This window comes from Crotalus tigris, unplaced genomic scaffold (genome assembly GCF_016545835.1).
Source record: "Crotalus tigris isolate CLP2741 ecotype Arizona unplaced genomic scaffold, ASM1654583v1 scf7180000017631.5181431, whole genome shotgun sequence".
NCBI lineage: Eukaryota > Metazoa > Chordata > Lepidosauria > Squamata > Viperidae > Crotalus > Crotalus tigris.
The window spans coordinates 1,211,195-1,237,418 of record NW_024096525.1 but is presented as its reverse complement, the minus strand read 5'-3'; the positions used below and the strand labels follow the sequence as shown (position 1 = coordinate 1,237,418).

At 38.4% G+C, this 26,224-nt stretch overlaps 1 protein-coding gene across 3 annotated transcripts in view; it reads left to right on the top strand.

Moving 5' to 3' along the window:
* The window catches only part of UBE3D (ubiquitin protein ligase E3D), a 65,657-nt gene extending 39,714 nt beyond the window's left edge, over positions 1–25,943 (top strand). For 2 of the 3 annotated variants that reach the window (XM_039334453.1, XM_039334451.1), the window contains exons 9-10: positions 3,170–3,308; positions 8,217–8,554. In XM_039334453.1, the coding sequence (XP_039190387.1) occupies positions 3,170–3,308; positions 8,217–8,399 (322 nt within the window). In that variant the 3' untranslated portion in view covers positions 8,400–8,554. Of the gene's footprint in view, positions 1–3,169; positions 3,309–8,216; positions 8,555–25,392 lie in introns of those variants that run through there. The other variant, XM_039334452.1, reaches the window with a different exon arrangement.
* Positions 25,944–26,224: the final 281 nt, after the last annotated feature.

The window sequence follows — 26,224 nt, the reverse complement described above, 5'->3', positions numbered from 1 at the left end:
CTTTTTATTGCATACTCCATCAGAGCAAGCATCATTTTTACACTGTCAGCTGGCAAGAATTAAGATACAGTGGTTAAAATAACAAGAACAACAGCATATTTTATCAAAGCTGTTGGTCAAGCAAAAAGTATAATGATGAAGATTTGGGTTGGCACCAGAGAAATCCAAATTCAAATTAGTTAGGTAACTGGACCACTCTCCTCTCCTCTCTTCTCCTCAATATTTTTTGTTGAAACCCAAACCATAGATTTCTGTTCCTAGCTGTTTCTTCTTAGCTATGGCATTTCATCCTATACACAATTATGGCATAATAATTATATGCTTGAAATACAAAAGAATGCTATTAGATGAAAACCAACAGGTTATAAAGATGTGCCATTCTTTTAACCAACCTATCATTGTTCCACATAGTGACAAACGCTTCCTAACACGCCTTTAATTTGCTTCCCTTTTATGTTCTAGATTTATCACTTGTTATTGCTCTGTTCTCCATCCAGTATTTTGGGGCCTTTATTAACATATGAATTTTAACAAAATTGAAAGGCAAAAAGGACAAGTATAAACAGTGGAAAGGGGCAAATAACTAAGGCAGAATATAAGCAAATAGCCTGAGCTGCAAATATGAAGTGAGGAAACCTAAGGCTCAAAATGAACTAAGGCTTGCGACAAAAATCAAAAATAACAAAACAAAAGCTTCTTTCAAAATGTAAAAAACAAGAAAAAAGTTAAGGAAATGATTGGTCCATTAGTGGGAGAAAGTGGCAAGAAGGTGACAAGCAGAACTACTTAATTTGTTTTTTGGAACTGTCTTTACACAAAGGGAAAAACAGTCCAACCTATCAAAAACAGTACTGTAAAAAACAGATTAGAAACACAAGCAAATGGTAAGTGAGCACCTGTCCACCTTAGATGAGTTCAAATCACCAGGACCAGATGGATTACACCCCAAGTTTCTGAAGGAACTTGCAGATGTGATCTCAGAACCACTGAACTATATCTTCCAAAGATCCTGGAGCACTGGGGAACTACTAGAGGACTGGAAAAGAGCTGATATAGTTCCCATCTTTAAAAGGGGGGGGGAATGGATCCAGGAAACTACAGATCTATCAGCTTGACCTAAATACCTCGGAAGATTCTAGAAAAGATAATCAAACAACGAATCAGTGAACACCTAGAGGCAAACAAAGCCATAACCAAAAGCCAACATGGGTTTGTCAAAAGCAGATCATGCCAGACAAATCTTACTGCATTCTTTGACAAGGTGACAAAATTAGTGGACCAGAGGAATGTTGTGGATATAATTTACTTGGACTTCAGTAAAGCATTTGTTAAAGTAGGCCACAACCTACGACTTGATAAGATAGAAAAATAGCATCACCACCAGATGGATTTGTAGCTGGCTGACTGGCCATACTCAGTGTGGTGGTCCTCAATGGAACTGCATCTACATGGAGGGAAGTGTGTAGTGGTGTGCCCCAAGGCTCTGTTCTGGGCCCAGTGCTCTTCCACATCTTCATCAATGATTTGGATGAGGGGATAGATGGGGAACTCATCAAATTTGCAGGAATAGCCAACACTCCAGAAGAGAAACTTAAAATACAGAAGGATCTTGACAGACTTGAATATTGGGCACTGTCTAACAAAATAAAATTCAATGGTGAAAAAAGTAAGGTTCTACATTTAGGCAAGAAAAATCAAATGCACAGGTACAGTATAGGTGGTACCTTGCTCAATAGTAGTAACTGTGAGAGGGATCTTGGAATCCTAGTGGACAATCGCTTAAATATGAGAAGAGACAAAAGGACCAATTCTGCACAAGACCAAGCCTTAAAAAGAAATGTATGCAAAACCAGAATTGAGAAGACAGTAACAGACAGCAAATGTTCCCTCTGCACAAAGAAGGCACAATGAACTACCTAATTAGTTGCTGCAAGAAAAACACACAGACTAAGTACAAGCAATGGCATGACAAAGTAGCAACAATGGTGCACTGGAATATCTGCAAGAAAGTACCACTTGCCTGCAAGCAAGAACTGGCGCAACCATAACATAGATAAAGTAATATAAAATTAAGAAACCAAAATGCTCTTGGAGTTTAGAATTCAAAGAGACAAACGTCTGCTACACAATATCCCAGACTTAACAATTGTTGATAAGAAAGCCAAAGAAAGTCTGGATGATGGACATTCAATATCTGAAGACAGCAAAACAGTGGAGAAAATTACAAAGAATAAAGACTTACAAATAGAAGTAGAACAACTGTTCCAAAACAACAACAAAAACAAAGATAAGTATCACTAGTAGTAGGTGCCTTGAGTGCAATCTCTGGAGCACCACTTGAACACCATCAGCATTAACAAAATCACTTAAGTGTATTGCAAAAGGCATCCTCACTGGGAAAAGTTTACATCCTGCAATGGTATTTTAATCCCATCAAACAACAGCGTCTGCCTATCATTAGGTCCTCGGGAAGGACTTGATAGGTAGATTAAAAAAAATGTCAAATCCAGTCTAAACATCTGATTGATTATATGACCATACATAATAATTTATATACCGCATGACTCCCACCAACATTTGGGAATGCATAATGGGCCTTCCTAAAAAATTACTTGTCATGTACTATGTTCTGTTTGAGCCCTGGGTTTCTGTTTTGTTTTGCTTTTTGTTTTGTTTTTGGGTACATTTGTCTGGATAGATAGGATCATTCTGAAGCAAGTGGAATAGATACCCATTTTTTTTTTATTTTCTAAGAAAATTGTGAGTTCAAGGAGCATCCTTGTAAATAAAGATATCCCATGCATGTGCTTGGCTTTGCAGAATGCTAGGTTCTATATTTTTGTATAAAAGAACAGATGGAGCAAGGATCATGGCAGAAACCAGGATTGCACTGGGAATGCCAGGAGTAACATCTTCTGATATGTCTTAAGAGTCTTCAGTGTATTTAACTGGCTGCTACTGTAAATGGAATACAGAAATATCTCATTAGGCATTCATGATCACATACCAACTGCTTAGGTAATTGAATAAGATTATAACACTATCCATTGCTCCATTTCTGTGTAGCTGAACCTGCTTATAAGCAAAGTTTATTTGTTTTTCACTTATTGAAAGTTTAAAATCCCTGCATATTACATTCACAGGTAACAGAATTCTTATTTCATTCCAGTCTTGTTGATGCATGGCGAGAAGATATTGGAGTCTCTTCTCTTACATTTCCGTCAAAAACCTGTTTGGAACTTCTATTGATACTGTCTCAGAGTAATGCTTCGTTGCCTCCTTCTCTTCGCTGGATGAATTCTTTCCAGGTAAAGAAATTATACTCTTTCATGTAATATTTTAACATTGCAAGAATAAGCTTTGGGATCTCGATCTTTATCCAAATGAATAGTTAATAATATATTTCATTGACATTTCTTTGCTCTCTTCATTTAGTACCCAATTATGGTTTGAATAAATCATTTTTATCCATTTTTATGCACAAAATGGAAGCTAATATGTGAAAGTGAAGATAGTATTGTATTCGCATGTTTAAGTTACTGAAAAGTTACATTTTTTGTTATATTTTTTTCCCTCCTTTGTACAAGAGGTGTGGGGGGCTTCTAGATCAGCGGCTCCCAACCTTTTCTATACCCTGCTGCACCCCTAGAAAGCTTCTGATATATTCTCGCACCCCTTACAAAAATTCAAAATAACGGTAGTGAATTATGCATATACACTATCATTTTGAAAACCCAAGTTTTCGCACCCCCTGGAATATTGTCTCGCACCCCCAGTTGGGAACCCCTGTTCTAGATAATCAATCTTCTCTGCCCTTTGAGTGATCCTTGCCACCATCAGTCATACAGCATTGTCCTGGAATGTGCTTTTGGAAGATAAATTTCCAAAGTTCTAGAATTCCTTTCTGTTCTATCTACTTCATAAATGGATGAAATCCCAAAATCCAGTGAATTCATCATGCTTGTGGGCATATTTTTTAACCAGAGAGACTTAGCTGCCACATTTTAGCCATTTAGCCACTAGCCGTAACTAGTATTTCTACTTATCAACTTAACCCAATTTAATAATATGATGCAGCGATCCTTGCACCTGGGGGGGGGAAGCTCCCAAGTGCAGTTTTGTTGACATGCTACTTGTATGTTACTGTAATGGCTCAGCGGTTAAATACACTGAACTTATCATCTGGAAAGCTGACAGCCCGGATTCATGACCCAAGCGCTCCCTGACAGGGTGAGCTCCCGTTACTTGTCCCAGCTCCTGCCCATCTAGCAGTTCGAAAGCATGCCAATATGAGTAGATAAATAGGTACCACTTCGGTGGGAAGGTAACAGCATTCCCTATGCCTTTGTGTATAGTCATGCTGGCAACATGACCATAGAAATATTTTTGGACAACAGTGGCTCCCTCCGCTAGGAAATGGAGATCAGCATTGCTCCCTAGAGTCAGATGGGACTGGAAAGGAGAAACTTTACCTTTACTTTTACTACTTGTTATTGTATCCCTAGGGGTCCCAAAGTCAGGGAGCCAAGCATGTCTCTGACAGAGTATGATGAACCTCAGCTTATTTCCCTTCAGGGGGAATGCCCAACTCCATTTCCTCTATTTTAAGGAAGCCATAAACCTCTCCCGGATGGAGGATGTAGCCATTCAATCACCTGATAGGGTTTCTAAACATTTGAGAAAAAGGGTCACCTGGAGCATCAAGACGATGCTGAGCAAAGGAATCCTATGGCTCCTCAAGGTTTCTTAAAACTTTACTTGAGCAAAAACAGGAGCTGGGACAATAAATCCTAAAATGAGTGTTAATTCAAGCTGTACTTTTTTTACTTGAGCTTTATCCTCTGCCAGAGCTCAGGTCTGCCTCATTTGTTGTGAATACCTATCCTTAGCTGGCCTCTGTAAACACTTCATGCGTTCTAGAGGACTGTCTCTTCCTCACATATTTATTTAATTAATTTAATTTATTTACTTATAATTTATAGGCTGCCCATCTGATCTCAAGATAACTCTGGGCAGATTTTGCCGGGATGTCAAACTTCACAGGGCCTGCTAGAATAACTTAGTTTTCTTTACAACCCAGTTCTGGCAGCAGATGGTAAAGGAAAGGTTTTGAGGCTTTACAGTACATTTGTCACTTTATTTAAAAAGCAGTTTACCTCCTGCATTCTTTGGGGAAATTCTTTTGCAAACGAACCCCGCAAAAATGTACAAATATCGCTGTGTTACTTATGGTAATAAGTTGCTGATTGTGCTAAAACCCCAGGTTCACATAATAAAAGATATATTCTGGGTATTTTTTCGGAGGTCAGTGTGATTTCTGTTTGAAGCAGAAATAAGAATTCTCTACTCTGTTTAGCCCTTTGGGTATCATTGTTTAAGGGGGGGGGGACAGACACCTCAAAATGCTTGCATAATAAAATGCTGAAATGGCCATGGCTGGCTTGAGGGAGGAGCTTTTCCAATAAATGCAAGATTCAGATAGGAATGCTATTTGGAAAAGAATATACCGTAGTCTTGGGGAAAAGTCACTCCTAGAGTCATTCTGTTAAATTGGATAGTAATGACAACATCAGATTGCATTTTGGGGTTTAATTTTATTTTGGAAATATATAAGCTGCATGAATTAATACACAAGAAGCAATTTCATCACTGTGTCTCATATAAGAGGTTGAAAACCACAAAAAGGAAATACAGGAAATTTTTTTTCTAAACTATTGGAGAATCCTATTCCAGAAATACAATTTTAGAGCCAGGTGGACATTTTGTTTTAATAAAGAGAAATTGGATAATAAAGAAAAAAAATATGGTTCAGGAGTGAAATGAATCACTGGATTTGATAGATCCATATAACCTCAACATAAATATTACTGCTATTCCTCTTAGAATCAATTCAATCTGTTTAGACCAGTGGTTCTCAACGTTTGTGTGACGGCGACCCCCGTCACACAAACGTTCTGCGCATGCGCGGCGGCGCCCCCTGAGGGGAGAAAATGGCGGATCGCCTTCTTTGGCAACCCCCGAAAAATGGTCGATTGACCCCAAATGGGGTCGCGACCCATAGGTTGAGAACCACTGGTTTAGACTGTGGCCTGATAAGAAATGATCACAGAATCCACTATAGATTATAAGACATTTTCTCTACTGTAAAGCACTAGGACAAAAGTCTGCTGTTAGGCAACGTACATATGTGTGTATGTGCACACACACACACACACACACACACACACACACACACACTGCATGCTATCCTTAGCTGCGCTGACTTTATATTTCTTGCCTGAAATGGCTAATGTACATCTCCATTTTCTGCTATGAACAACTTAAAGAGAAACCAAAATTATAGCCTTTGGGACATTATATTTTTTTCTCCCCCACACCCAGTTTTATATACCCATAAAAGAAAACATCAATGGTCTATTTCATTCCAGCAATCCCTGTTTCACTCTGAAACCTTCAGAGTTAATGTCTGACAGATACTAAAGTGAAATGCTGGCTTTTTTCCCCGACAGGAGTGTTAGGAGAAATGTGTTAAGTTGTCTGATGTATCTAAAAAAGATTTGTGCTTGAGTTCTTGTTTGCTTGGGTTTTCTTTTTTTTATATATTCAAAAGTTTTATTAGTTTATAATATACAATTCAATCGAAATACAAAGTAAATAGCGGAAAAGATGGGAAAGGGAAAAGGAGCAGAGAAGTGAGATGAGGGAGAAAAAAGGGGAAAAAAGGCATTGACTTCTGAATTCCTTTGGTACAACAACAATAATAATAATAGTAATAGTAATAATAGTAGTAATAGTAAAGTTGGAAGGGACCTTGGAGGTCATCAAGTCTAACCCCCTGCTCAGGCAGGAAACCCTATACATTTCGGACAAATGGCTGTTCAGTCTCTTCTTAAAAACTTCCAGGGTTGGAGCATTCACCGCTTCTGGAGGCAGGTTGTTCCACTGGTGAATTGTTCTCACTGTCAGGAAATTTCTCCTTAGTTCTAGGTTGCTTCTCTCCTTGATTAGTTTCCACCCGTTGCTTCTTGTCCTGCCTTCAGGCGCTTTGGAAAATAGCTTGACTCCCTCTTCTTTGGGGCAGCCCCTGAGATATTGGAACACTGCTATCATGTCCCCCCTCGTCCTTCTCTTCTTTAAACTAGACATACCCAATTCTAGCAGCCATTCCTTATATGCGTTAGCCTCCAATCCCCTAATCATCAGTAGAGTATCAACTTCAAACCTCAACTTTTTACTTTTACAAAATAATATATACTAGCCATTTCAATAACATCAAATCTATCTAATTGGGTTTTCTGTAGTCCTGATGTCAAAGAAGGCAAGGGAACTCTAGCAAAACATCAGCAGAATTTGTTTGTGTTTAATGTGCTTGCTTATATTGTCATAAACATTAAAGCTTAATTATATAAAACCATTTTTTTATTCTGAGAAGCTTACCAGTTTAATAAATATGCCTGGAGATTTTCTATACTATTACAAATTTTATTTACTGTAAACAGAAATCCCATAATTAAATGTTATTTGATAAAATAATTACAGACACACAATTAGAAAAAGGAAATTAAGCAACTGGGAAGATACTTCGTGATGATGTTTGAGAATGTAGATTCAAAAGTAGGGCTTTAAAAATGTTCTTAATAAACTGGTTCAGTTTGGACACCTGCTTTTTCATTCCCCTTCATTTGTCGCATGTTGTAATGGGAAGTGAGAAAGCTCTTGAGACACAGGGCAAAAAAATGCTGCCTAGGGATGGATCAGATAAGAGATGGCATAACCCACAATTGCATAAAGGATGGAGAATCAGGCGCAGAAAGGACCCTCTTTAGCTTCTCCGGTTGTAAAAGAGAAGGTGGAAGATTTGTACTTTCAGATATTCAAGATTCTGTTAATCTAGCTTTACAGTAAATTAGAATTAGCTCAGCTGGTCATATTTCCTGTCTGATCTACCTGGGCAAGCTGATACTTGTTGACTTTACTTCCAAGACCCTACCTGGTATCATATCACTATTCCCTTTATAATCAACTGGGAAACTCACGAAATGCTTATTTAACAAACCAGGAGAGGGGGAATTTTGAATGCAAGTTCAAATCTTAACCTCAAGCCAAGAAACAGGAAGGAAAAGAGTGTATCCCGGTCACACATTTTCATCAGCAAGCATTTTTCTTTTGGAAAGCTACTGAATGGCAGTCTTTTTTTATATTTTTCTTCTTCCCAGGGAGGCCAAACTGGATATGAGCACAAGTCCCATAACAGAGAGGAACTGGAATATAATCTCGTGAGTTCAGGCCCTTATTCTGACGAAGAGATTCCGCAGCCAAATCTCAGGATGTTTTTTTTCAACATGTATCAGCTTGTCAGTTTCTACAGAAATCGTCCGAAATTTGGCAGAAGGCAGTAAAGCTAGTCCTTCCTGTCATGTGGTGCCAGCAGAACTCACAACTTTGATTCTCTGTTGAATGCAGGTCCAGGAGCAGCAAGCTTTCCCTATACGTAGCTTTCTTCTCTGTTGTCTATTGCTGCAAATGACTTGAAATCATGGCTTCTGAGCAAAATGTTAACATACAGAACTTTTTCAGTTAGTGAAATGGTCTGGTTTATAAAGTAACTCTAGCTGTAACTTCTATAAAAATCTCATCGTTTCTTCTTTTAAAATAAATACAGTTGTACTTACAATCTCCTCAGTTGAGCCCAAAATTTGCATTGCTAAGCGAGACATTTGTTAAGTGAATTTCGCTCCATTTTACGACCTTTCTTGCCAAGTGAATCACTGCAGTTGTTAAGTTAGTAACACGGTTATTAAGTGAATCTGGTTTTCCCAGTGATTTTAGCTTATCGGAAGGTCACAAAAGGTGGTGACATAAACCCAACACGCTGCAACTGTCATAAATATGAGTCAGTTGCCAAGTATCTGAATTTTGATATGTGACCAAGGGGATGCTGCAACAGTTGTTAAGTGTGAAAAATGATCATAGATCACTTTTTTTCAATGCTGTTGTTACTTGGAATGGTCACTAAATGAACCGTTGTAAGTCAAAGACTACTTGTATCCTCATTTTAAAAAAAAATTACGTGAATGTTGCAACTGCCAGAAAAAAGAACAGGATAGGATTTTCAAGGCCAGTGCCGTTTTATGCTCCTTTATCAAGCATAAAAAACAAAAAAAACCTACATCATACCAGTAAATATGTCTAAGGTTTTACTGAAGTCTGGTTTTTATAGATGAGCAAATGTGCTTAAAGCTTTTAGAGATTTTAAAGGATGTGAGCCTCTCCCTCACCCATTTCCATTTTTTGTTCAGAGACAAAACTGCTTTTCTGAAACACCATCCCATACAGGATGAGTTCAAGAGATGATCCTGTTTCTGAAAAGCCAAGTGACACATAGTTGACGGGTGGAGTTTTTTTTGTTTTTTGTTTTCCTGAAAGAAAATGTGCAATATTACTGAGCTTGGTAACACGCTGCAAGCTATGGTTGTAAAACCAAAAAGCAATTTGGATGTGATGAAGGGTACTGGGCCGGAAAAGAGATGTTATTAGATTTGTCTTGTATTTGTTGAAGTACAAGAGATGCCTGGGTGTATTACGTCCTTTCTTTGGGTGCCTCAGAACATTGTCTCTGACAGCCACATGGAACTTGTCTGTTCTCCATGAAATCAAAGAAATTACATATTGCTGTGCAATATTTATTTAAACATTAGTATAATAGAATTATGAAGCAAATTTAACGGATAGCTATGAAATTTTAAATCAACTTTCAGAACAAAAATAATATAGTGCTGAAAACTGATAGACCTCGTTAACAATCGGTACCTGCAACTTGGTTGTTAAGTAAGGCTATTAAGTACAACCACAATTGTGCTGATCTTACTTTAGTTTTACTTTTCTTCGCAGACCTGCAGAGATTGTAAATGTGAGGATTGATAGGAAAGTTTTTCATCATCCATTGTAACTGTGAATGATCGCTAAATGAGGATTAAAGGTGGTCCTCATTTCCTGACCACTGGTTCAGTAACTGCTTAAAGTTATGAGGGTGCTGAAAAAATAACATTACAGGCCCTTTACCACAATTTACAATATTTGCAGCATCCCTTGGTCATGTGATCACCATTTCAGTCAACACATGTCCTGTGTCTGACTTTGAGGTTTTTTTTCTTTTTCTCCCTTGCAGAACAGAGAGATTGGAGGGCAGAGTTGCAAGAAAGTAAGCTGTTGCCTTTCTACTCATTGAAAGGAATGTGATTGTGCCAACAACCTGAGACTAGGAGCAATGGACATGCTATGCAAACAGCTTACTAGTACTCTCTTGAAATCTCTTTCTCTCCAATCTCTCTGCTCTGAGAGATGGGTAGGGAGAAAAAGCAAGCACTTTCTGTAGGCAATCTCTCCTTTGCCTGACTTTTTTTCCCAGTGCCAACATGATCACATTATTTTCATTGTGTAGAACAGTGGTTCTCAACCTGTGGGTCGGGACCCCATTTGGGATTGAATGACCATTTCACGGGGGTCGCCAAACAACACAGTCCGACATTTTTTTCCCCTTAGCTGTGCTACTCCCTTTTATTCTATTGGCTTTTGAAAGCCAATAGAATAGACTCTCTTGAATAGAGTCTAATTCTATTGGCTTTCAAAAGCCAATAGGAATTGTCCAGGCTATCTCTGCCCTGCTGAGCCTGCCAAAAGTCCTATTCTGCAAACGGTGCTGCAAGTTGTCTGCAGCAAAGGTGAGCTGTCTGGAAGTTTCCACCCCTCCCTGCTGAGCAACTACTAAAAATGTAAGTAAAAGAGGGCCAGGGGTGGGAGGTGGGAGGCCGGCGGGCACAGGGAGGGTTGCTGGCGTGCGTGGGGCCCAGCGGGTGCCTTACCTCCCTTGGGCTGGGCCAGCTGGTGGCCCAGCCGGTGGTCAGCCTGCTCCGTCTCTGCCGCTTGCCACCTATGCCTCGGCCGGCGCAGGGGGCGGCACCACACATGTGCGGCGCTCCCAGGCAGGGAAAGTCTTCGACATACGACTGGTTGGGTAGTCCTTGACTTATGACCGGTTGGGTAGTCCTCGACTTACGACCGGTTGGGGTTGTGGCATTAAAAAGGTTGAGAACCACTGGTGTAGAAGAACAAACAGCTTACTCTCTTGAAATCCATTCCTCTCAAATTGCTCCGCTCTGGAGATGGGGGAGATTCTCCCCAATCTTTTGCAAACAACCTTTTGCTAAAGCCCTCCATTGCTTATGGTTTCTAGATTAACTCTCCTGAGAGTAGTCTTACTCTCAACATTGTCTCTGTTGCAATGATGTGTGCAAATATTTCTCTTATTTAATCTGTATAAAAATTCTGAAACACCTTTTGGGGGAAGAGTTTTCCAATGTTTTTGCTTCACTTAACGATAGCTGGACAGATTCCGATGTAATTATCCCATGATAATAATTTGTAAAATTAAATCTGACCTGAAGCTAAAGCCTCAAAGTCAGGCTAAGGTTAGTTAGGGTTAGAGTTATATTTGACCCAACATCTGCATACCTTTCCCCAAAAAAACATGTGTTTGGTTTTCCTCTGCACCTAACATTTTGATACTGCAAGATAAAGCCAACAGGACTATATCAATTCAGGTGTGGGAGCGAGATGCAGTCTTGTTCTGTGTTTTTCCTTAATGAGGATTTTGTTTTGCTTTGTTTTTTGGTGCCTTCAAGTCAGTGTTGACTCCTAGGGACTTCCTGAACTACTCACTCAGTTTTCTTAGCAATATTTTGGAAGTGGTTTGCTTCTCTCTTCATCGAGGACTGAGAGTGACTGACCCAAGGTCACCAGTTGGCTTTGTGCCTAAGGTGAGACTAGAACTCACAGTCTCCCAATTTCTAGCCTGGTGCTTTAACCACTCATATGAAAAAGACTTTGATGCATCATTATCAAAAGATGGAGGCTGGAATCGCAGTGTTTTGTCTTAACTTATGACCTGAATATTCTTTTAGATTCTTCTCACTGTGAATATCCTACAAACTGATATATATTATGCAGCGGTTAGAAAAAGCTATATACTGTAACTTTCTTTGGTGTTAGTTTATCAAGGAGGCTCTTTTTAATACGATGCATATTTTATCACTGCCCTTGCAAAACAAAGCTACAGCATTTGGATTAACTTTCTGAAAATTTTAAACAGATTTTTTTTTCTTTTAACTTCCCTCGACCTGTCACTGTCATTTTGATATTTCCTCTAAATAGAAGAGAAAATGTGAGGAATGCTATGTGAATGAAGTTTGAAAACTTAGATAAGGCTTTCTGGTGAACTGACTGTAATGAATCCTCTGTTTCTAGTTGCATTTCTTTCTGCCACAGTTAATAAAAAGTACTTTCAGCTGTGTTTTTCCCCTCAGAGTACTAAGTAGTAAAGCCTGCAGTTAAGCTCAAATTTGGGTTCCTTCAGGGTATCTTGAGGATATATTCCATTAGAAGACATTCTCATTAAAACAAAAACCTATAGTTAAGATTGCCTCTAAAATTATCCATTTTGTAAGCATTTCCCCATTCTTGGCATTAGATAATTCACATTGTACCCATCAAGATTTAACTCTTTTTAAATTCTAAAATAAGTATTGACTTGGGCCTGATTCATAGACAGATATTTCTCAAGGGATGTTATCAGGCTTTAATATTTATTTATTTGTTTGTTTGTTTAATTTACGTCCTCCCCCCCCCATCTTACTAATTAGTATCTAGGCAGAAAAGTTGGATCCTTGCCGGTTATCCTTTTGTCAACAAGCAATTATATATTTGTTCAGGTAGACTTTGAGTACACGACCTGGGTTCGCTGATGGGTACCATAGCTTTCTATAAATGTGATATTAAGCAAATATCTGATTATGTTTTTAATTTGTATTTCTCTTTAAAATTTAAAACTGATTCAAATGTCCGTCTTTGAAAGTAAGACAGGATTTAATTTTTAATTGTTTTGAAGAATTAAAATTATATCAAACAAACATTGGCGTTTTTGTAAAAGAGATAATAAAATGGAGGGGGGGGATTTGCAAAGAACCATAAATACATTTGAAATCTTAAGAGTAGATACATAATTTTCAAAATAGATATTCATTATTTATGCCCTGAAATATATTTCTAAATTTGGATAACTTATTAGGGATTCTTTTGTTGAGAAGCTTAAAAAGTAACTTCATTAAATAATGGCAGCTGTTAAGTACTGATATTTGCAGTATTTAATAGCAGTATAAATTGTCAACTGGAAACCTATATTTTTAAATCTACATGTGGGAATCCTGTTTCATGGAACTGTTTCATGTTTACAGTGCTGTTAATTATTATGTATGGGAGTAAATCTTCAAAATTATTTATGCCAAGTCTGCACCACCAACTCCAAAAAGAATATGCCCATAAACTTTTTATTTCTTCCATTCCTTAGTTTTAGGATCCCAGTAGAAGTAGATCACAGCATAGATGTTACTATTGATAAACTGTTAATGAAAACATTAAAGGAGAGCACACCTATTTTAAGGGAAGAGTAAGTAGCTTCAGATGGCATTTTTAGAAAGAAAGAAAAATGAAAATTGGTAACTTTACTAAATTATTAAAGGTAATTCTTTTTTGTTATTCCTTTTTGAATGTGAATATATATGATGCTCATTTGACATCTTCGGTCTCCTACACGAAAGAATGCTTATACAGGTAGTATTTGTTTAACATTCACTTATTCAGCAAATGCTTGAAATTATGACACTGACAAGTTATGTTAGATAGTTATGAGAGATATTTATAACTAAATACTTGGAACCAGACAACTTCCTCCCGTCACTTTAGCAATAGTGATTGCCTGGCAAATACAACATTGCAGCATTCCATCGTCATGTCTTTGTCATTTGTCAGTTTTATTGCAAATGAAGCTCTCACCAAGACAATAAGGAAGTCAACAAATGGCAAAAATGTGACCATGGACGTTGCGACTAAGTGGGATTCACGTTTGCCGTCGTAAGTTATTGCAGTCACATGATGTTGCATCTTATGACCATGTCGCTTTAGTGACAGAGTTCCTGGTCCCAATTACCATTGGCAGGTGAGAACTACCTGTAGGTCAGTTCTGATTGTGCAGTATTTGCTGTGGTTCTATAGTGTATGCATAATGGATTTAAAGAAAATGTGTTAGTTATACTAGTAATAGTAGTAAAGTTGGAAGGGACCTTGGAGGTCATCTAGTCCAACCCCCTGCTCAGGCAGGAAACCCTACACCATTTCGGACAAATGGCTGTCCAGTCTCTTCTTAAAAACTTCCAGTGTTGGGGCATTTACCGCTTCTGGATGCAGGTTAATTGTTCTAACTGTCGGGAAGTTTCTCCTTAGTTCTAGGTTGCTTCTCTCCTTGATTAGTTTCCACCCGTTGCTTTTTGTCCTGCCTTCAGGTGCTTTGGAAAATAGCTTGACTCCCTCTTCTTTATGGCAGCCCCTGAGATATTGGAATACTGCTATCATGTCCCCCCTTGTCCTTCTCTTCGTTAAACAAATTTTGTTAGAAGCTCTCTTGTACATTTCATTAATGCTTTATGCTTCTAGCAATGAACTAATTTAAATTTACTCCTGCTGCTAAAGGTCTAGGCATTGTCCCTCCTGCTTCCATAAGTTTTATTAAAAATGTACATCAGTTAGAACAAGTGCAGCAGAAATTTGGCATTTAAAATTACTTGTAAAATACACTGCGTCTATTGCTCCTAGGTGTCAGTAGATAATAGTTGTAAATGGTAAGCTCCTGAACACATTTCAGTCAAAGATAAGTTACCAGTTATTTCCTACCTATAATTTTGCTAAGTAAATTGCATACCCAGCTTCTCCTCAGATGGTTTCTATCATTTTAAATTTAAACAACTCCCTGCTCATATTCCCTTTCTGAAATTTTCTACCCATCAAAATGATGAAGGGAGAAAATTAGGGAGTTTCAAAGGTGCAGAAAGTCATTAAACTTTCAGATACAGTGAAATTAATGGATTTGCATCTCTTATAGAGCCACAAGACAAGACGTTCTAAAATTAATTGGCCCGTCCCTCCTTTTTTTTTTTATACTATTCAGTAAAGCTGTCAGTAATAATCCTGCAGTGGTATATTTTGAAATCTGCTACATCCTATTTTAGAAAGTAGTGTCGTTCCTAGGGATGTGATACACATTTGAAAGCAGGTTTTTTTTCACGTTTATAAAAATAAATTCTACTGTCATCATAAAAACAATTTTGTCATCTATTACTGTCAGCTTTTCAAGGTAGACCAGATCAGAAACCAAAAATATGACTGTTAAAATTACTTTTATTATAAGTCACAGTAATAGAATCTTAGCGGATTTTAATATCTCCCTCCCTTTATTTTCGTGAGAAGTCAGGAAGGCAGGGTCTCATCCAAGAAACTTTCTCAAATTACATTTCTGCCCCCAACTCAGATTTTTTTTTATCTGACTGTTGCCTTGGTTGTGGCTCTTCCTCCTGTTCCTCAGGGTTACTCCTTCTGCCTATTACGTAGAGATAAGGGAAACTTAGAAAAAAAAAGTTCCAAAGTTCCTTGATTTAGATATTTCTAATCCTCTGGACTGCAAGACGATCAAACCGGTCAGTCCTAGAGCAGATCAACCCTGACTGCTCTTTAGAAGGCCAGATCCTGAAGTTGAAACCCAAGTACTTTGGCCACCTAATGAGAAGGAAGGACTCACTGGAGAAGAGCCTAATGCTGGGAAAGACTGAGGGCAATAGAAGAAGGGGACGACAGAGAATGAGGTGGCTGGATGGAGTCACTGAAGCAGTAGGCATGAGCTTAAATGGACTCCAGAAGATGGTAGAGGACAGGAAGGCCTGGAGGAAAGTTGTCCATGGGGTCGCGATGGGTCGGACATGACTTCGCAACTAACAACAATGGCATGAATATCAATTAATCTCTGCTTGCAAGTTCATCACCTGTTTGCATCTATATTTGTCTCTTGATATGCATAGAGTTATTAAATTTAGGTAATCTCTAAAAGGATTCTTTTTCAAGGCCGCACAGAAAAGTGCTTTCAGTGTTTAGACATAATATTTATATACTAGAAGTTCTCAAAGTGAGTAGGGACCCCCTGAAGAATCACACAAAAATTTAGGCATCACAGAGTTTTACAAAAAATGTTTATCCTTGTACAGGAAAACTGGGAGCACTGTCAAACCTTGCTTCAGGCTTTGTTTTGCCTGTACATGTCCGCTACTGGTTCACAAAGTTGAAAAATTATTAGGATATATAAATTACATTTTAATTTTTAATTTTAATCTATTACCTTCTAACCCACAGCTAGCTCCAATAAAGTTGTTATTGTATTCATAAGGGGAGGGTCATACCCATTAATAATATTAAGGGTTTTCGAAGTTTAAGAAACCCCAGTTATAAAAAATAAACATGAAGATTTATGTTTTCTGAGGTGAAAACTAGATCCCTCCTGTGGAATTATTACTTTAGTCCTGACATGCCCTGATCAAAATACTATTCAGATGAAAATGGGAAGTCCAGCATTTCCCTACCCTTCCCATTTTTTTTTCTAATAAGCCATTTTGTTAATATATCCCACTAATGAATATACCATAATGATGTTATATAATTTGGCTCATGTATAAATGATGATTAGCAGCAAAGGAAGAAATTTGCACTAGAATTGTTCAGCAGCACAAAAAGCATGAAAATCATTCAAGCCAATATCAAATCAACTATATCTCATTAGTTGATTCCTATCCACACAGGAACAATTAATGTAAGACGAAACAGTGATAATACAGAAGGCAGACATTGAGACAGTCATTTATTTTCCAGCTTATGTCCCACATAATATGTATTAGGCCAGTGGTTCTCAACCTTTTTATATGGCGACCCCCGGTCACACGGACGCGCCCCCATGCGCGGCGCGTATGCGGGGCGGCGCCCCTGAGGAGGAAAAATGGCGGATCGCGTTGTTTGGCGACCCCCGTAAAATGGTCGTTCGACCCCAAATGGGGTCGCGACCCATAGGTTGAGAACCGCTGTATTAGGCAGTCATAGTATACCCTGCTATTGAAACTGTGTCTCATACTAAAAGACGTAGTGTTCTAAATCTTTCTGATTGCCTAAATTTGTACCAAATACAGATACCCACCTTATTTCAAACGTATTGATGGTATGCAAACACGATAAAATAATCCAAGTCTAACAGCATAAGACTGTTTAAATTAGCCCTCAATTGTTGCTATAAAGTTGGGGAGACAGAGCGCTTAATTCGTGCATAGCAGAACTGATGACCCATTTCAGCAAAAATGCTGGACTTCCATCATACATGCAGCCATCATGACATCAGTGGACAAAACTGCAGGCAGACCACATCCCCTCCTTTAAACTAGACACAGAATTCCATTCCTTCAGGCAGAGGAAGAGGGAAAGAAATTTCTCCCTACCTCTCTTTGCAAGAAAAAGTCATCTTTTTGATCTGAGACAACATAAAATAAGCATGAAAGTAGCAGACTCAATACAACCAAGGTGAGTTGCATATAATGAACATCCCTTTCTTAAACCCTACACTGACATAAAGAATTAAGGAAGTGTTTGGGCATAACTCAGACACTTACTTTTGCTGAGGACTTACAAATGTAATGCCAGCATCAGATTCTAATTGTGTCCTCCATTCCATACATAGCTAAATCCTGTTTAAAAACATAATATTGCTACCAAGAACAAGTTCTACGGGCTTCAATGAATTCCACATTTTAGTTTCTTTTAGAATGTCTATGGAGATTCTCAGTCATCCAGTTCATGGTTTTTCAAGAGGCAACTGAATTTTCTTTGTTTTTCCTTGAAGACATTTCACCTCTCCTCCAAGAAGCTTCTTCAGTTCTGACTGAATGGTGGGGAATGGAAGGATTTATATTCCTCAGCAGTCATCTGGTTGTTAGCCCTCTTTCTGAGAGTCATTGAGGCCACTTGGAGGTTTGTCTGTGCCAGAGGACATTTTTTTTTAGAAAGTCTATTGATTAGGCATAAAATAACAGAAGTTTAATGGTTTCTTAAAAGAGAAAAGATTTGATATTAGCAGTATCTGTGATTTTATGCTTTCCTGTTCAGGGCTTAACAAATAATTGTTGAAATAGGATATTTAAGAAATATGAAACAAAATTAATATTTCTGTGTTAAGAGCTCCACCCTACATTTTGATGCCTTCTAAGGCTTGAAAGGTGTAGTTAGGTGCCCATTCTTTCTTTTAAACCATCTGAGCCTGAAATTTTATTTTCTACTTTGCTATTAGACAAGGTAGGCCAAATTAGAAAGAGATGTAGAAGTTTGGAAAGGTACTTTATTGATAACATTCTATGAAACCTGAATCTTGAAAGCAGGATCAGTTTGTTTCTTTCTAAAGCTTTCTCTTATTTCTTGAGCTTAAAGCATGTTTTTGTTTTTATAACCATTTCTGGATAGTTATCTCAATGGCTCTTTAACTCATTTTTTTCATTTTATACCAGTTTAAATTTCCTTTTCTGCTAATGGAGTTCATAAGTAATCTCTACATATTTACCTATCTCCTGCTCCCATTTCACGGTGTTTTCTAGTAATCTTATTTGTTTAAAGCAATTATGTGCCACTTTACCCTGAAGTAAAGTCAAGTAAGAATAGATATAAAACAATGTTAAACTACCTTTACAATAGAAAGTAGAGTCATAATCATTGGCATCCTTTGGAAGTCCCAATTATGCTATTATGAATGTTCATCAGTCATGTCATAATACTAATGATATACAGAATTCAAGATACATCATTTACATAATGAAACATGATATACATGATGACACTCTCCTCCCCGTGGATACCCATGATGATATTTTATCGTATTTCCCAGAAAATAAGACCCAACCAGAAAATAAGTCCTAGCATGATTTTTCAGGGTGCTCGTAATGTAAGCCCTACCCAAATTAAGATCATCAGCCAGATATCCATTGCAACACACGATGGACATACTGAATTATAAAATAATATTATATAATTAAATATAAATAAATAATATTATTGAAATTAATACTTAAAATAAATGATAATATAAATTATAATTAAATATTAGTACATACCGTACCAAAGTGGGCATCTTTGGATGAGAGGTAAATATACTGTATGTAAACAAATGAACTCGAGATACCATCAGCGCACGCACAGGAGGTGGCGAGCATGCGGGGGCCGACGGTGTCTGGCAGCAGTTGCAGCCCACTGACCCCTTGGCTGCTGCACTCTGGGGCTTTGAAGCCCGTGCAGTGCAGGTGAGCCAGCCTGTTCTATCCCACCATTTGCTTGCCTGCAGCTGCAACAGGACAGGTGGCCACGCAGCACATCCGATGGGCCAATGCCACCGCCACGAGGTGAGGCGAGACAGGTGACGGGGGATGGAGCTGCCCCACGCTCCCCACACCGGAGCACCTCAGTGCCCCATAGCCAGACCACACCACCTGCCTTGCCTCACCTCGTGGCGGCATCATCCCACCGGACATGCCACGCACCCATCTGCCCCATTGCGTCTGTGGGCAAGCAGACGGGACAGAATGGACCAGCCCAGAGGTAGCAGTGCTCCTACTCAGCTGCACTGCGTGGGCTTCGCAGCCCCAGCGCCAGCCAAGGGGCCGGTGGGCTACGGCTGCTGCCAGACATTGTTGGCTTCCGCGCACTCGCTGCCTCCTGTACATGAAAAAATAAGATGTCACCTGAAAATAAGCCCTAATGGGTCTTTTGGAGCAAAAACAAATATAAGACGTGGTCTTATTTTCGGGGAAACATGAGTAAAAGTCAAGAAGTAATGGATATAAGCTATAAAGTGATTTTAAATTCTGATATTGTTTATTGTTCTTATTGTTTATAAGAACTCCAAAATGTGAAGATTACTAGAATTCTGCAGCCGAACTTCTGAAGGACCAAATAAACAGAGGAGCCTAAACAAAGGGTGTCAGAAAAATTAAAGGTAGCAGAACCTATTGCCAGAGTTAGGAAAGAACAGTAGTTAATTTTCTCATAGCTCGGAGGCGCACTCTTCTGTTTGTTTACTACCATTTAGATAATTTAACATCGGATTTTCAGTAGCTGTGACTTGTAGATCTTTGCAGTAATTGACATATGCAATATGACTTGGAAACTAGAGTAAGGAAGTCCTTTGGGGACCTTTTGAAGTGTTTAGTTCAAGTCATGTTAATGTTAATCAAGATTAGAAAATGTTAATTAGCATGGAACCCCTAGTGTTAATATTAGTAAGATAGGCAGCTTAATTCAAAGTTGTGTAGCCTGCGATCTTCAAAGGAGTATCATTCTTGAATTTGTTGAGAAGGTGTTTAGACTGCTCTTTTCTGCTCATTTACAAGAATTTACAAAATATATTAAATGCACTGGTACTTATGTTTAATTAAAAATAGATCTGTATGAGCTTAGTAGGAAAATCTCATGTAAAGAGATGCATACATTGCATCCTTAGAATCTTTACTATATAACGAATACTGCAACTTCTGACATGTTAAAGCAGTGGTTCTCAACCTGTGGGTCGGGACCCCAGTTGGGGTCGAACGACCATTTCACGGGGGTCGCCAAACAAGGCTGTCCGCCATTTTTTCCCCCTTTTCTTTGGCCACGCCCCTGGCACCCGGTGATGTATAAGTGGTTGGGGGTCACCACAACATGAGGAACTGTATTATGGGGTTGCGGCATTAGAAAGGTTGAGAACCACTGTGTTAAAGCAAGAATTTGAAGGGTCTTCCACTGGTACCCACCCTGTTATTTTTGAACTTTTGTAGTAAATGGTGGGGGAAGCAAAATTAACCCCCACTAAGAATTGGTGGATGAATTGGTTTCTGGGCTGATATAGCAAGTGATAATTAGGTTTTTCTCTTGTTATTATTGCAGCATAAAAAATCAATAGAATTTTGTAGTGATTTCCTTTTCCGTCTCCTGAAGGATCAGAAGTTGAAATTAGAGTGACATACAAGCATTCAGTAGAGAAACTCTCAAGTTCGTATTGGAATGTTGCCTATTTTAGAGGAACTTTGGTAAAACAAATGGAATGCTTTATCTGTATTTTTTTTTATATATGTGCATTTATGTTTCAGCTTTCCTATTCTGGGATGAGCCCACAGAAAGTTATCTTAACTTTATGAAGATAATGTTGGAAAAATGTTATTATTTTTCAGACTGGGAGGAATGTTTCCTTTGATTTATTGTGTACAATGAAAACATGTTTCAGGTGACACCGTTTTCCCTCAAAAAGTAGTTCCTCTCACCATAGAGGTCACCCTTTCCTTTGAAGATTATGATTTGTTCCATTCGCTTGACAAATCAGTTGTCAAACTGAGGGAGAGGACAATGTTCCCGAATTGATATAACTGCAGATTATCTCATGTGGAGGATTGTTGGTCACTGAATAAACATCATTGTTCCTGCCTGATATTAAAACGTCTATGCTAGTAACATTTTAAAAAGTAGCTAAAATTCACAGGCACTTTGGAAACTTATTTTTTCTCTAGGGAGAAAAAAAAAACCTTTGACTAATGTCAGTTCTTCATGTGTCACATTGAATTGCTACCTTTTTTGCAGCCAAGAGGACAGTGTTGAAAAATAAATCCATTTCTTTTATCATATAAAGAATAACAGAATTGGAGGGGACCTTGGAGGTCTTCTAGTCCAACCCCCTGCTCAAGCAGGAGACCCTATACCATTTTAGACAAATGGTTGTCCAGTCCCTTCTTAAAAGCCTCCAGTGTTGGAGCACCCACAACTTCTGAAGGCAAGTTGTTCCACTGGTTGACTACTCTTGCTGTCGGGAAATTTCTCCTTAGTTCTAGGTTGCTTCTCTCTTAGTTCATTTTCCATTCATTGCTTCTTGTCCTGCCTTCTGGTGATTTGGAAAATAGATTGATCCCCTCTTCTTTGTAGCAACCCCTCAAATAATGAAACACTGCTATCATGTCATCCCTAGTTCTTCTTTTCACTAGACTAGATATACCCAATTTGTGTCAAGCATTCTTTATATGTTTTAGCCTTCAGCCCCCTGATCATCTTTGTCGCTCTTCTCTGCACTCTTTCCAGAGTCTCAATATCTTTTTAATATTGTGGTGAACAAAATTGGATGCAGTATTCCAAGTGTGATCTTACCAAGGCATTATAAAGTGGTAGTATCACTTCTCATGAACTTGATTCTATCCCTCTGTTAATATAGCCTAGGACTATGTTGGCTTTTTTCAAACCAAACTTTGGTTTCTCCTTTGACTTTGAGCTTTTTTAACCTTCTCATTCATTTCTTGTATCTAACATCTCTGTTGCCAATTCCACAAAATTTGGAAGGCCTTGTTTTCTTGAAGTAGTGGCTATCAAGAATGAGTGCCAACTCTACAAAGAACCTGGCTGCAGCCATTTCCTTTGTTCTAAGTTGACACAGGATTGGGAGGGGGATGGAGGATGATGGAGGATTTCTACTAGTCTAAACATTTTACTGTCCCATGGGAGCCAAGGTCATTTCTGTCAGTTAGATAGGGGCTGGAGCATTTAGTTAGAAAGCCTGCCAAGCTCTTCTATTGGAAAACATAGCTAATTGCATAGGTCTGGGGTGGGAAGTTCAACTTTGCAATGTTGTTGCTTTCTGAAGGGAATTTCAGACTTGGTTTCATTTTTGACCGTGCCAATACCATGTAACCAATAAACATGTTCTTTGAGGAAATCTCAGGCCTCGGAATTCTGATTTATTTGGTCTTGTCTATTGGAACCTTGACAATGAGCTTTTATTTCCCAGCTTTTCTAAACAAACTACAGCATCTGCCAAAGAAGCTGTGGTGGTGCACTAGTTAGAATGCAGTATTGCAGACTAACTCACTGCTCATGGCCAGGAGTTCAATTCTGATGGCTCTTGATTCAGCCTTCCATCCTTCCGAAGTCGATAAAATAAAATTGGCCCAGATTGTTGGGGACAATATACTGACTCTGTCAATTGCTTAGAGAGGGCTTTAAAGCACTATGAAGTGGTATGTAAGGCTAAATGCATTTGCTATTGCTATTAATGGTGAAAGTTGCCATTACAGTTGAAAGTAGGTTTCTTCCTAAGCATTTTCAAAATGCTCCCTAATAATGATTGCTAATCTGACGATTCCATATATTGCTAGCTGAGAAAAGTAATCTTCCCTTGATAAAGCAATATAAAAGGGATCTTGCCTGATAACTAATATTCTGAGCTTGGAAATAAAAATGTAGGTTAGGTATGGTATTGTAATCCAAGTAAATATCAGTAGGGGATCTCCTTTTGTGAGCAGTAATACAGTAATCAAATATGTAGCTAATTCAGACAAATAGTTGATCTATGTAGTGGCATGAATCAGCAAGCAAAAACAATGCAAGGACATTTAGAATTCTGAAAAAAATCATGTAACAGAAGGATTCCATGTTCAGTGGTGTAGCAAAAGCATTGCATACTTAAAGGTCTTGGCCTTTTCTTGGCTTAAAAATAGCTTCAAATGCCTTCACTGTGTTTGAATTTTGGGGAACCTGCTTGTATTTCACAGAAAAAAAACCAGGGATATCATTTGCATGTCTATTCATAAGTAAGCTCATTAAAAGAAAGAAAGAACACCTGTTCTCTATGCAGAAAACCATTGCTCAGTCTTAGGCATCTTCAAATAGGGCTCAGAAAGATCAGTGCCACTTTTGCGCTAGCTGCGTATAACTGAAGACATAGCATGCTGAGTTAGATTGACCAATGGGTCAGACCAGAATAAAGCACTTCCCATGTTATCAGCTTCTGCAGTTACCTGTAATTTTTGCCTTTCATTTTCACTAAAAGATGTTGAGACTCTAGAAAGAGTACAGAGAAGAGCAACAAAGATGATTAGGGGACTGGAGGCTAAAACATAAGGAACGGTTGCTGGAATTGGATATATCTAGTTTAATGAAGAGAAGTACGAGGGGGGACATGATAGCAGTGTTCCAATATCTCAGGGGCTGCCACAAAGAAGAGGGAGTCAAGCTATTCTCCAAGGCGCCTGAAGGCAGGACAAGAAGTAACGAGTGGAAACTAATCAAGGAGAGAAGCAACCTAGAATTAAGGAGAAACTTCCTGACAGTTAGAACAATTAACCAGTGGAACAACCTGCCTCCAGAAGCGGTGAATGCTCCAACACTGGAAGTTTTTAAGAAGAAGCTGGACAGTCACTTGTCCGAAATGGTATAAGGTTACCTGCCTGAGCAGGGGGTTGGACTTGATGACCTCCAAGGTCACTTCCAACTTTATGATGATGATGATGATGATGATGATGATGATGATGATGATGAGTAAAGGATGCCTTCAGTTAGCTGCCTTCTTTGCTATTCTCCTTGATATGTGGGACATCTTAATACGAACCGAGACAACATGAAATTTTTCTAACACGGCAAATAGAACAATATTGGTATCAGAGCCACAAGGAAGCACTATGTCTTTAATTATCTCCGAAAGCAAAACATCACTGTTCCAAAAATCACAAACAGGGAGGGGGGAGATCAGGTTCCACGTTACAAGGCTCTTCCTGCTACCTTCATGCAGTGCTAGATCTATTTTTCTTGGGGTTTTTTTTTTGTTGTTGTTGTTCAGTTTTCACTAATCTCTTAATGATGCATAAAATTAATTCACCTTTGCTTTGACATTTATTGATACAGATTTCTACTGCCTGCCCTATTTGAAAAAAATTCAGCTAGTACTGAAGCAGCACATAACAGATGAAATCTAAGAAGCATCCTATCAAAAACTGCCCTCGTGCATAATATTAAAACCCAGCTTGCAAAGCAAGCCAAATAAGAATGTTTTTGCACTGCCATCAGAACCAGTACACTACACTGACATGCAATCATTAGCACTCCCCTTTTACTGATTTTATTTCTGTATTCATCCTATAATTTTATCTTAGTGATTAAAATTTCTTCGAATTTTTGGCCGGGAATGATTTATTTCATACATTGGGATAACTCATCATAGGAATTGTATTAATTTACTAAATGGATAAACATGGAATGAAATGCCCAGATTCTATCAGTGAGATTCTTCAGGGCACATTAAGTTTTGGAAGGAATTTGACAGAGCATTTTTTTTTATTCTTTGTTTCATAAAGTGAAAATGTCTGTACCTGCTTGATGTTGGTAGTAGATGTCACATTATATGCAGTGCAATTTATGATTTCAATCTACACTCAGAAGTCAGAAGAGATAAAAGTGAAAATGCCATTTCTTCAGAACACTTTCCTCTTTCTAAGCTATTGGAACACTTGTCTGCACTCTTTATCTGACTATAACTTATTGAGAATGATTTTGTTCATTTGTGGATGGGTGTCTGTATAAGTGTGTATGTGTTAAAGCTTAACTGTGTAGATGCTAATTTGAGGGCTACATTTTGTTTTCCTGCAGGTTGCATTTCTGAAAATGTAGCAGGAATATAAGGCCTCAAGTGAAGATTATCTTTCTCAAAGTGGTACCAACGATCCTGAATCAAAAACTGGACATTTCAGCCTTTTGTTGACTTTGGAGTCTTCTGATGTTCAGAAAACTTGACAGAGGCAAGTTGTTCAAGCATAGTTCAGAAGTGAATTAATTTGAAATGTCTGAGATCATTGTAATTAACATCCTACTAATCCCCCAAGGAGAAGTCCATTATCTTCTGAAACAACATCAGCTTTACAAAGAAGGCTTGATAGCAGCTCCTTTGCCTTTTTTGAGGAATTAAAAACTAGCTGCCAGGACTAGGCATTGGCTATTTCAGTGTCCAAATGGAAAAGTAAACTGCAACCCTTTGTGGTAAGCTAATTTTTAGGTATAATTATTTCAAGAGGTCCTGCAAATCAAATGGGTTAAAATGGGAGTTCTCAGAGTGTGGGTTGGGGTTCTCTCAGTACCACCACCTCCCTCCATTGGAGAGCCTCAAGCAACCTGGCGTGTCACAATTTTGTAAAAAAAAAAAATGTAATGGGACTTGTGTGGAAAACAAGAGAGCATTGTCAAAATCCACTTTGGGCTTTGCTGCTCATTTGTTTGAGTGAGCCCACAGGGAACAGTTGCTCTACTATCATCTTTAAAGATTCCTGTGATATATGAAGTAAAATTGAATTATTAAAAGTGACAGATGTATTCTTTGTGCATCCTTAACACTGATGAAATCAATGTTTTGATTCGACAGGAACACTCAACACACAAACTCATTTATCATTTTAGGGGGTGACAGAGTTGAAGAGCCATTGGAGTA